Genomic DNA, 13,145 nt, shown 5'->3' on the forward strand with positions numbered 1-13,145 from the left:
AATGTGAGCAAGTCCTTGTGTTTCATTACAGGAAGAGAGAGATACCTGGATCCAGGAAACAGCCAGCTGATGGTGGGGCTCAGGAAGTCATCAAACAATAGGAACAACAAGGAGAATGAGTTCAGAGAAGCTGGTAGTATGGCTGAAGGACAGACTTTTCCGTCAAAGGACCCTGCAGTAAGAAAGGTGAGTGATAATCCAGACTCCAAGTGGGAGCTGTGGGAGGAGCAGGGAGCAGTTCTGCTCAGGCAGAGCAGCGTGGGGTGCTGGGAGAGCAAGCCAACCCTGTCTGCTACTGAACAGGGCTGGGGCAGCTAGGGACAGGGTGCTCTGTGCCTCTCTAGTCCGAGCCTTAAATGAAGACAATGGCTACGTCCATATGTCAGGAAAGGCACAAACAGAGCACTGCAGACAGCAGCATGGGCTTTAGCCCTCTCTAACTCCAGATAACTCGACGCGTGAACTCTGTCATAAGTATCTTCCCTACTGCTGCTAGCAAGGTTAAACCAAGGACACATTCATTACTACATATAAAAATTTTAATGGGTCAATCCTTAGCTGGCAACACTTATTACCAGACTGACAGCGTATCAGTGTAATTAGCTCCAGTCCCCAAAGCATGTTTCAGGGAAACTGTTGCTGAAGTCCAAGAGAGCCGAGGCGAACACTTTTCCTCTCTGTTTCTTTCCCATTGTTTGTGGCTGCGTCAGCACTTTCAGGTTCTGGTGGTGATCAGGAGTGTTGAAATGCCAGGGCAGAGGCTCTAATCAGACTATTCCCAGCCCGACAGGAAAGAGGAAGGAGTAGGTCTCTCACGGGAAAGACCTTCTCATGAAATTTCCATCCCAAAGTTGCAAATCAGTTGCAAACATTTTGATGAACTTCAGAAACCCAATTAAGGCTCAATCCTGAAAGGTGCTCTGGATTCTGTCCAGCAAAGTTCTGGAGTATGAGCATTATTTTAAGCACATGGGAAGCCCTGATGACTTCACAGGACTGTAGAATCAAGATCCATACTCTTTCAACTGAATCCTAGTGCTTTCTTGTTACACCACACCTTAGTATTGTCACTTAGTATCGCATTTTGTACCCTGAGCACTGAAATGCCCCATTTCCTTCTACAGTGCAGGTACTGTATGGGAATCCTGCCACGTTAGTCCCTGGGCTACTAGGTGCTATATACATGAACTGGCAGTCTAAATACAAAAGAAAGGCGAGAGGTGGAGGAAAGATGGGATTATCACACACATGAGGGACTGAATAAAGAGATAAAGGACTTGACCAAGGCTATGGGTGGACTCCAGGGCAGAGCTGAGAATAGAACCCAGTCTGTTCCCAGCACTGTAACATGGTCTCACCATCTTGTTATTTATCAATTTATTTGCCTTTTGTTTTTAGGGTCTGGACATCAGCAAGAACATCTCGGTATGTACTGCCTTTGCAGAATATGTTTACCTTGGACCTGCCATTGTCACGGACCAAGCCCCTGTAGTGCATAGCATTATACATGAGCGAAAGAGGCTTACTGACCCCCAAAGTTTACCATCAAAGTAACAGACACACACGTATCATGACTTACTGCATTTGGTCCGTTGTTCTCCCACCTCCACTGCAGCCAACAGCTAGCTAGCCTTCAGGAACAGGCTCAGGCTTTCTGTGACACTAACAGTGCTTGCTTTTCTGGGACAACACCAGCACAATGAGGGACTAACTGCTGAGGCTTCCAAAACCCTTCCACAGCACACGTTAATCCTAGTAGTAAACACAAAGGTTTGATATTTCCATGAGTAAACAATTCACCTACGGGCAATTAACTCAATAGCACAGAAACCAGTGTTGCAGTTTTCAGCTGAGCCCATGACCTCATCCGAAGTTTTGAACTGAAAACTTAGCAGAGCCCAGAGAACAATTACTGCAATAGGCTCTGCCTGTGCTGGTGCAGGCAGCTGGGCAGTCGCCACTTTGTGCTCCCAGGGTGGCCACAACTCATGGAGTGGTGGCTCTGCTGGTGGCACAGTGGGAAGGCACCTCGGGACAGGGCAGAACAATGCCCCGAACGTGACAATGGTTTGAGAACTTCACTGAAATGGGAATCGTTTCTCACCATTACACTAGTCCTGGGGCATGATCTTTTTTTGTTCTGTTCCCAAGGTTTTCCAGCCATTACTTTAGGAAATTTAAAACAATTTAGCAAAAAACCATGGAATTTTTTTATGCATTACTCCTTTTCAGTTCATGAGTTCACATGAGCTCAGCCCTGAAACAGCAAACATTAGGGGAGGCCTCGTGAGACTCCCTGACCTCCTGATAATCTCTATTAGCATTTCAAATGTAAGTGCCCAATAGCCGTGGCTTGTAGACGTGACAGGGAAACAAAGGCTTGATCTCTTCTAATTTGTCATCCACAAAAGTCATCACCTTGAAAAGGGCTGATACCAATGCACCTGGCCTAACAGAAAGGAGAAGGGAGTCAAGCTGCTTTTTTGGGTTGTTTCTGTTGTAAAGCCACCCCCCCCTCCCCTCATGCATGTGAGTAGGTAGGAAACCAAACTGATCTTTTCTTTTCCTTTAGTACAGTATAACAATGAAGTAAAACGTGCCTTTATGCAGCTACTCAGCAAAGTGCCCTCACTCTCTGAAACCTTAAGTCAGAAAGAACAGTAGGGTCCTAGACATGGAAATGTTACCAAACAAAATACAAAAAGGATGGTATTAACGATGGTTGATCCATCCTGTCTCATTGTGTCCTATACAGGTACAGGCTGGCCACCAGTCATCATTGCAGGGTGTTAAAAATTCTTTTGTGGGACCTGACTGCTATTAGTCCAAAATAAAGCAGCTCCCCTCTTCCCATCACCCTGGAGTACCCCGAAGTATCATATGTTGGCCAGATGAGGTCTGCCAGCAACTGGCCTCTGGTCCTTCAAGTTGTGGTTTGTTTTTGCTCCCTAGGGTGAGAGCCATGCTTGGGGAAGAATGAAAGATCTTATGAGGAAGACACGGCTGAGAAACCAGAACAAGCTGGGGCTGTCCTCCACTGCTCTGAAGAGGTCTTGCCCACAGTTGTACAGGTAAGACAGAGCTGTGGGAGATTCTTACTTAGTGTTGGGGGGAGGTGGTGAGAGATTTACCTCTGGTTGTTGCTGGCCGGAGAAGACCCCTCCTTACCTTCTCTCCATTGCATATGGTGGTCCTGGCCAGCAGAGCCATTTGCTTCTTTAGTGCCCAGGTGGTCCAAGATCCCAACTGAATAATGTTACCTGTGTGAGAATAATGGTAACATTAGGGTGCCCAAAAGAAGATGCTCATCTGCAACAGGGCAAGATGTTCACAATCAGGGCCATTCTGTAGCCTAATTATTTGTTTCTGCTCCCTCCTAAGCATTACAGTCGAGGTTAATGCTCTCCTCCATCCACCTTCATGTCTTTGATTAGGTAGAACGGTAACCTATATTGCATCTGATGTGTGATGAGATGGGACAGTCTGGATCAGCTGGAAGGTTTCCTGTCAGAGGAAGGGGAGATGCAGTTTGCTGAGCGTGTGCTCGTGGGTGGGTCCTGCTTGTTGCTGTGGATGAACATCTGGGTCAAGGATGGGATCTCATTTCTATTAAGAGATCTGTGCTGGTCCCTTGGGCAGGTTTGTCTACCAGTCTAGTTATGGCCTGGCCTCTGTCCGAGCTATACTGTGTGGTGCATGTCTAGCCAAGGTGATGACAGTGCTGCCAGCTGCCCCTTGCACAGATACTCCCTGTGTGCTTGCCAAGTCCTCCCAGCTGGTTTGGTGAATTTGGGGTGTTTGTGTATATAATCAGATAACAGGAAGAGCCTGGGTAAGATACTCACCAAAGCAGGGGTATTACATGGAGCTGGACACCTCCTTGTGTTTTTTCAGCTGAGGTCTCAGGAACCTTGAGTGGAACAGCTCAAATGTGCTTAAGCCCTCCTCAGGTTTTAGAGGGGAAACAGCAGTTGTTTAAGCACTCAGGAATGTGCCATTGTTCCCCTTAGACAGCCTGTACCTACCTTACAAAATGCATAAGGGAACTGGGAATCTTGTAATTACATCTGGAAAAAAAAAACCTTCTGTAGTTCATGGAGTGATTTTTCCAGCTGGGAAAAACTTGGTTGGGGCCCAAGCACATGTAACAGGCGAGCTTCCTCCTATTGTTTGGGAAACTGAAAGAAACACAAAGCAGAAAGAGATCAAACAGTTCCATCTAAAATAGATGGCGAACCAGCTGGAGAAAAACACAAACTCTTGTGAACCTCCTCTCTAAACCTGAATAGAAATGAGACTTTATTTGGTCTTCAGAAAAGTCCTGTCTCTGTAACCTCCTGCTTGGCCCTTTCTCTGCAGCACTGAGGACACAGCCAGTGCTCCCTGGGTGAGAATTGCAGGCTAGGTCCTCAGCTGGCTACATCGATGTACTTCCAATGAAGGGCCAGCCTAATAGCTCCTAACAGAAAGAGCTTTTGCTACTTTCACACATATACTGGACAACTACTACTGTCATGGAAATGCTGTACAATGAGATGCCAAATGGATGATTTTTTACCTGGCTGTAATTGGACAGCCCCAGAGATCTTGTACATTGATTTTTCCAGGCTGCTTTCTGTAGCTGATGAATGGCCTTCTCTTTTCTTTCACTGACTTCCTTCTCCCATATAGCTACATAAAGCCCTTGCCTCTACTTATGCTCCTTATCTCCCTCCATTTCCTCTTCTCCTGCTTCCTAGCTCTTACTCCCCAGCCCTGTCTGTATTTGCCCTTGCTCTTTTTTACCCCACACCCTGCAATAGCAATGCACTGACACCGGGCTTTTCACTGGTGCCTGGAAAAGCTGGGCACTTTGCTCCTGTGGCATTTTGGATACATAACTACCCTCAGGCTCCTTTGAAATAAAAACTTAGTCTTAGTGGATCAATGACAGCCCTGCAAATGCTGCTGGACAGAAAGCCAGGCCCTTCCTACAGCAGCACCAGAATGGTAAAGCAAGAATGTCTCACTTGTCTGCAGCTCTTGGCAAAGCCTTGATAGGTTGAAGCCTGGATACTCCCAGCATTTAAAGCCACTGACTGTTATAATTTATGAAACACTTTTGTCCTGGCTCCTGGTCCTGTTTGTACATGCAGGCATATGGAATTGGCTGGCTTTTGCTTACCTGGGCTTCTTTGGGCTCAGAGACATCTCCCAAGGTCTTGAACTGGAACAAGAGCCTGATGCCCTGTATTAACATATAATTCTGAAGGAAGCAGAGATTTGTTACTTTTGACACCCAGTCCCACTTGAGTCATTTGGGCAATTAGAGAAAGTCTTTTTGTTTTTGTAACTAGGTCAAAGCAAATCCCCTTTCATGCTCCCACTCTGCGTATGATGAATTATCTGCTCCAGGGCGGTTGTTTTGTTTTTCTTTTCTGCCTTTTTTTTTTTAAACATCCACAAAAGAATTCTCATAGTAGAGAGAAAACTTGGTTCTTCCAGTGGGAGAGAGGGGAGCCTGCCAAGGTAAACATACTGGCACAAGACTCAGTGGTTTGTCATACATTGTTCTAAATAGACTCAGGTTTTCATTTCATTTTCTTTTTCCTGCTAGTGCGTTTACTCCCGCAAAGCAACGTCTGTTTTGTGCAAAGGGCCAGAACAGGCTGATGAATGACTTGATCATGATGTTATGAACTTAAGCAGCACATGGACCTGGATCTGACCTATGGGAAAGTAGATTTCTTCCCCAAATCGTTGCAGAATGATCCTTCCAGAAAGAGCAAGGAACTTATTTCCAGCTCAAAATGACCCCCAAGACAAGAACTTTTTGCCCTTCCACTGTGACTGGTTTTAGTGACAGAAAACTGTTCTCAGATGATAGTGGAGCATCATACAGTCAAATACTTGCCCTTGTTAAGCAATTACAGTCTGATGCTGCTTTGAACAGTAAGGAGAGAATCCAGCCTGGGCTGTAAAAGCTGGGCTGCAAAAGCTGGGCTGCAAATTCTGCAGGAGCCTACCTCGGTCAATTTATTGCCTGTACGTTGCCACTGCATCTGACATTATAAAATGTGTGAAGATATCTCTGGCTAGAATGGTGTTACAAACAATCCCCAAAAATCCTGGGTCAAGGAGGAACGCATTAGCACCTTCTTATCATTTTTCCTTACTTTCCCTAGCTCCCTTTGAGGACAAACAGACGAGGCATACAGTCTGCCGCTACTTGCTGTGACTGCTGCTGGGAAGCAGACTGGCCCAGAAGTTGTTCCAGCCCCGGCAGAGACACAGAGGCAGCCATCTCAATGAAAGCAATTGTGCTCAGGAGCTTTTCTGATGCTATCTCAAACCCCTTTCTAAGGCAGGATCTAATTAGGGAAGCTTTGGGCAATCCCAGCCTGGCATTCCCTGTGCAGATATACCCGCCTGCGTATCTATGGGAGCTGCAGGTTTAATGCAGCTGCATGGGAATGAGCTGACCTCAAATTACAGTATCTTTCATGGTAAGGATGCTAGTTTCAGTTTGACAGCCACCAAAAGCTTGCTTCTGTATGATCACTACTTTGTGGTTAGAGTGAAGTAAGTTAGGAAGGACAGTGCAGTTCCAACATTACAAAAACCCATCTTCAGTATTGTATAGCAAAGGCTGAAAAGGGCCCCAGAGGCTCAGACCCAGGTCCAAACACTGCTCTTCACGTGGGAAATTACTACACCAAGGGAGATCTCTGTGCTCAGGGTTGAGAAGCAGCCAAAGAATTAAAGAATAACATCACGGCAGAAGTTTGACCATTCCATTGTAAAAGACTTAAGAAGTCAACAAAACAAAAATCATACAACATTAGATTAAAAAGAAAACAAAGTAGTAGCTGGAAAAAAAAAAAGTCTGCATCACATCAGTCAGAGCTTTGAGTTAATTTTTTTTTCAAATCCAAGATAGCTATCAGCTATTCATTTTCTGTAAATAACTTTGAAATATGCATTAACAAAGCCCCCCCAAAACCTAAGATAGAAAAGCTGTGGGTTTTAACAGCAGCTATTTTTAAAAAGTGTTCCAAAAGGTTTGTCTTTCATAAGTCCTGGAGGCCTGAGCTAACTAAGCCATTACAACCAAACAGGATGCATTACACTTATTTCAATTGGATATAATAAATAATGAACAAAAAATTAAGCTGGAGACAGCCCACAGCAGCTAGCTTAGTGGTGTTCTTCAAAACGTCTCATTTCCTACTTACTACTTCGGGCCAGAATTTTTCACTTCCCTGTGACATTCACTCACCAGTCTCTCCCCCTTGCTTCCAGCTAGGCAGAAAATATTGGTTGCTCTCAACAAAATGATGTTTGTATCCATCCATTACATTGTGACTCCATGCCAAGTGATGCATTTTGTAGCTTTTTTTTTTTGTAGCTTTCTATTTTTTTGGATGCTGCTACAAATATTTGGACAGAATCTATTTTGGAATTTCAAACTGGAGAGGGGGAAGCTGCTTTGGATGCAGCTTGGATGTTGGGTACATATGCACAGCATATTAATGCTAAAAACACAGCCATGCATTCTGACCGCTGTCAACTTTAATTGTATTTTTCCATTTGTTAAGGCCAGATATTATGTCTTCAGAGCTGAGGAAAACTGAGAGGAACTCCATGATCGTTCTGGGGCAAAATACAAAGAATGAAAACATATGGCCTTTTTGTTAACCCGAGTCAAACGGAACAAGGTAAAATAAGTAAAGCAGCACGTGTTTCTTTGTGGGTTGGTGTTTTTTTTGCCTCTTCTCAGCACAGAAATGAGACAATCCTGTTCCTTCATCCAGATACGCTCCAACATGCAAAGACAGGAACAAGTCAGATTTTTGAAGTTCAAATTATATGGATTTATGCCAGCTGAGAACTGGCCCATATACCTTCATTTTAATAGTCACTTACTTTTTTTTTTTTAAACCACAATTTAAAGGCGTCTGTAGTCATATAGGCTACATCATACAGCCTTTTAACGAAAGGTACAGCAGCAAATTCATTTACTTGCAGTCAGTCAAAAGACTCCCAAATAATAAGCCAACCAGACAGATGTATTGGGGAAGAGACAATCTGCCCATAATCAAGACTAAAAGAGAACCAGGCTCAGCCTCATCTTCCACCTTCCCAACACAGCCCACGGGTTAAATGCAGAGAAACCCTTTCTCATCTCTCACATTCACCACGTGTTTCTGTTTCAGAAAGGCAAAGTGGGAACACCAATGGACACGAAACCAAGAATCCTGGGGTTACTTTGTGCAACCTGCATCCTACAGTTGTCAACAGAGCAACTCCGATTTGAGCATTGGAAGGGAAAGAGGGAAGGGGGAGGTTGCGAAGGGTCTGTGGACAGATGCATGCTCAGCTATGCACAGGTTCACTCCTGAATCTGAAGTATACTTACGAAAGTCAAGTCACAGATGAAAACTGCTGTTAGCATCTCGGCAACATAACCAACAGAGACTTTTAAGTGAGATTTGGAAATTCTTCCTCCAGGAACAGAACTACATGAAACATTGAAGCTTTTAAATTATCATTGCTTTCTGGGGACCTTCTCCAGATGAAATGAACTTAAGCTTTATGGGACACAGCAGCATCTAGAAGGGTGCCAGGGACTCCTTGCCCAGTGCAGAAGTGGCTGTCAGAAGGACAGCCTCCTCCCTCTGGGGTGGCTGAGCTGCTGTCTCTGCTTGTCCCCAACACAGCTCCTCGCTTCAGAGCGGCATCTGGTCAGCTGTGCCATTTTACTGGAATCCAACAGGAAAACCAAGTCTGTAAAGCCAAGACTTCCTACGAGGCCATTCCTGAACCCACCACTAGCTTCTAATCCTGTGGGCCTGCTCCTTCTACAGAGGCTTCTCGACTCCAGTGCTACCCTATGCAGAAGTTTGCATCATGCAGGCTTATTCCAGAGACCAGAGCAGGGGACACTGTGGGAATCAGCCTTTTGAGAGACTGGAAGGTGCATCCAAGGCAATACCTCAGCTTCACCAGGCAGCCCAGCTCTTGTGCTATCAATCTTTTGGAGGAGGAACCAGGCTTAAATTCCTACTTTTAAGTGACAAATTAAGTCCTCTGGCTGTGCAGGTGGTGGCCTGAGGCTGCAGGTGGGGTAGTCATGCTGCTGTATGGCTCAGCCTGTGCTCTCTCTGCTGGGAAAAGGAAAGAGGGAGAGCAGAGCTGAAAGGAAGAGTTATTAATATACATACATCCTTTATAAGCTGCTGCTCTTCTGGGTCACATTAACAACTGTGTAACACTACGGCCATGTTTGGTGGCTGCCTTATTGCCACATGTCCACTGATTCCAGACAACACGTGATTCTGAAGGTCCCACGGTTGCAGTGGTCTCTGCACACCAGCTCTTATTGGTACTAGCACAATAATTAATGCACATGGAATAAAGATTTAAATAAACCAACTTTGCCTCTTTTTAAAAGATTATTCTACCCCCTTAAATTACAACACAATTGCAAGTCAAACAATTGCTGTTTAAAAATCCCTCCCCAACTCAAACTTGCCTGGGAACTAACATTTGAGAAGCTGTCAGGAATGGATCAACTTTGGCAGGCTTAGCCTTTCAGTTACAGATCCTTCCACCTTGCTCAGCTGGAGCCCTCGGAGTCCTCAAAACCAGAGCAGGATCTCTTCTGAGATTCAAAGCACCCCAGCCATGCTCTACCAGGGCAGCTGTAGTTTGCAGGGGTGAGCAAAGGCAGCAGCCCAGGCCTGGTTCTCCAAGTACTCAGAAGGGTTGTTACTTAGCATCTCAAAAAAAACCCCAAACAAACAAACAAACCCCCAAAAATATGGTCTGTGCTGACTCAAAGTTAGCACCCAAATGTAGGTGCAGTGTTTAATGTTTCAGTTGTAGGTGCTGCTGCAGGACTTGGTTATTATTCACTATGTGTCTTGCTAGCTTCATCCAAAGCTAGAAAGATTTATTACTTGATTATTCTGTGAATAGTCTGTATATCTCCATAAATACAGGGGACTAAAATCCTGCATTAACTTAACTTACACCCTCCATTATCCCTCCAGCTTTACAGAGACTGTAAGGAATGTGAATCAGTGCAAACTGAACTTAAAGTGTTTTAAGACATAGCACTATGAACTGGTATTCCCCCCCCCCACCACCTCCATTGACATTATAGATTTTTTTTGTTTGTTTTTTTAAACTAAAATGAACTTGCATTTTTTATTACAGCATTGTATGAAATATATTCATGTATTTTCAGAACTAAGTATATTTATAACATGTAACATACTGTATAGTTCTCCACTCCAGGATGCATTGTAATACAAGCATAAGAAATTTAATAAAAAATATCACTATTACAATAACTGTTTTCAGATATTTGATTAATTAACACCCAGGTTATAGTATAGCAACTGCCACACATTTAAGGTTTTGGGTGACCATAGCTGATCAAGAAAGGAATTGTTACCTCCAAAGCTTTTAAAGAACTTCTTTAGCTCTAGCAAAGAAGCAAGTTTGTTCTTTTGAGGCTGGTACTGTTCTCAAAGATCCAGAGGGCAAGGAGAGCTTTTAGAAAGTTCAGATATGGCCCAGGGTGGATGCTGATTTTGAGCAGCTCTGTATTAGGTGCTGTTCCTGGGCTTTGCTTCCAAAGCTGCAGAGCTGGCAGACACAGTGGGGCAGCACACACCACTTCCAAAGAAAGTGGTGAAGGCACTGGGCACAAAGTGCACTGATGCTCAGCATCAGGGTTTCTTCCGAAAATCTGGGTTCATTAGCAGCACTGCACAACAGCCTCAACTAACAGGTGCCAGCTGGCCTCAGGGCTGCTTTTCCTCAGCTTCTCCTTCATTCACAGCCCACAGCACCCTCCTGGACAGAGCAGCTTTCCTTCACCTGCAGGAGTCTAAGCCAATGTCTACAGCAACCACCACACCTTCAGTTCAGCTGTATAACTAGGCAGTATGGAGTGAAGCTAAAGAGGGTGCTGACACAAGAAGTCACATGCAGTTACTCAGAAGAAAGTAAAGGAGAAAAGTCAATGAGACCCAACTAAAGAAAGCAGAGTCTTAGGGGGGAGAAAAAAAGGCAGAAATCGACCTGTGAAGGTAGAAGGAAAAGAGTACACTTTTGCAGGAAAGAAAATTGCAGAACAAAACAGTAATGAAAGCCACTAACACCCCAGTGGAGAAGGAGAACAGTCTAGGAAGAGGGGGACAATGCGCCAGAGGAGGAAACCTCTGTGTTGCCTAGCTTTCACCCTGTGCCAGTGCTTCTCACATGGACACTCACACCCCACTGCTGCTCATGCCCTTCCCCTCCTGCTAGGGACCCAACAGCAAGCCTTAAGCACAGATGACTTCCCACAGAGTGGATAAGGGAATTAACTAAGTTTACTTCTCTGCTCACCCACCTCCACTTACCACTGCATGCACCCTGCGCTAAGCAGCACGTCCATTACAGCAAGATCCAGCTCTGCACCAGAAGGGATGGTCCTTGCAGGGGAATCTACCTGATCCCCAGACACTACATGCTCAGAGCTCCCTGCCACTTTGGGACAGTTCAGCAACCCCATGGAGGGCAGCAGGGACTCTCCTCTCCTAGCCCCTTCAGCCTCCACACAGGCATCTAAGGTCTCTAAGCAAATGTTTTTGCTTGCCTTACTGAGGCATGGGAAGACTCCAGCAGCAGTCAGGAAGGTGTTTAGATCTCGGCTAGCACACACAGTCAAAAACAGTGCCAGAGCACCCTGCCTGGTATACTGAAAAGGTGTGGTCTATATTACTCCTCTAATTGCCCAGTTAATTAACATTACAGACATCTGCTAAACACTTGTCATAAGGCACATTACGAGTTTACACTCTGCTTTCCCAGCCAGAGCTCCACCTGTACCAAGGCCATTTAGTTGCCGGAGGCACTCCTTAAAAAAGGTGACTGTTTGACCTATCTCCAGCTGATGATTTCTCCAGCCTGTGATCTCCTTCACCCTCCCATCATACAACTTGGAGAAATCTTATCTTCTCCTCTTCTGATTACATTTTAAAAGCAGGCAAGACTAAGAACATTGGTTATCCTGGAAGTAGCAGGGAAGAGCAGTTCTGCTAGAAAAATATAAACATTGTAAGATGATTCCTGAAATTTCTTGTTGGAGTAAGAAAGGAATTAAAAAGCAGTTCCCACCACCTGTTAACACCTTCCAACCACAAACAGTATTGGCAAAAGCCAACTAAATAGAATAATATCTGCTACCTCAAGCAAGATACTGCTCAGTTCTTTGCTTCCAAGTATATAAGAGCTGCTCTTCCCCTCTAAAGGCCCCTAACCTATATGGTTAAGACTACTCCCCTGTCTTTTAACAGGGGGAATTTCTAATCAAGCCTGTGGGGCAGGGGGAATATTTTTCCTTCCCTTCAAGCATCCTTGCTCAAGGACTACCCTATCAGCTGTAAGGGGATCTCAGTGTGAGTGGAAGCACCAGATCTTCCCTACCCTGGGCAGGAAGGGGGGTGGTGGAGCCCCTTTCCCTCTCCACCATCAGGGGAGGTTTGCTGGACTGTTTTTGCCCAGGACCTTAGGAAGCCGAGAATGATCCAGCTCAGCTGCCGTGACTGACCACACCACACTGAACTGCTCCTGATGCTCTAAACAAGTTATTTCTCATCTCAAAAGAGCACATCTGTGGCACTGTTATGCCAACAGTGGTGTCAAATTAGCTTTAATCTGAGAGCTTTGAAGACTCCCAACTGTCTGCTCTCACATGAACATTTAAGATTAATCTTTAAATCAAGTCTGAATTTTTTCCTGAAGTTCAAACCACCTAGGCCCTTTGATTTTTTCAGTTGGAATGAAGTTTCCCCTGTTCTCATCCTCCAGAAAAAAAAATCCCACCTTCCCTTTTTTGTTTCCAGAGCAAGAGAGGTAAGTTCATGTACAGCATCATTAGGAAGGCCCATTTGTGTAGTGCTTTGCCATCCCTGCCTCCAGGTCCTGCCACATGAGCACAGCCCTGGCTTACCTAGTGAGCTCAGGAGCAAGTGGGCAATTCCCAGCTCCTCTGCACAGTCAAATACCAGCTCTGCATCCCCAAAGCAGCAGCAGCTGCAGGATTTGCTTTTAATTAGTTTTGCTGCACATCTACTCAGTGTTTGAGAGAAGCCAAGATAAGGTGGCCT

General features: G+C 45.1%; 1 protein-coding gene across 1 annotated transcript in view; it reads left to right on the forward strand.

The window, feature by feature from the left end:
- LOC137662157 (uncharacterized) overlaps positions 1-10,337 on the forward strand; it is a 32,207-nt gene extending 21,870 nt beyond the window's left edge. The window contains exons 5-9 of the mRNA XM_068398253.1: positions 32-186; positions 1,399-1,425; positions 2,953-3,071; positions 7,578-7,697; positions 8,196-10,337. Coding sequence (XP_068254354.1) covers positions 32-186; positions 1,399-1,425; positions 2,953-3,071; positions 7,578-7,677 — 401 coding nt within the window. The 3' untranslated portion in view covers positions 7,678-7,697; positions 8,196-10,337. The remainder of the gene's footprint in view (positions 1-31; positions 187-1,398; positions 1,426-2,952; positions 3,072-7,577; positions 7,698-8,195) is intronic.
- The last annotated feature ends 2,808 nt before the right edge of the window (positions 10,338-13,145 follow it).

Source organism: Nyctibius grandis, chromosome 4 (genome assembly GCF_013368605.1).
Source record: "Nyctibius grandis isolate bNycGra1 chromosome 4, bNycGra1.pri, whole genome shotgun sequence".
NCBI lineage: Eukaryota > Metazoa > Chordata > Aves > Nyctibiiformes > Nyctibiidae > Nyctibius > Nyctibius grandis.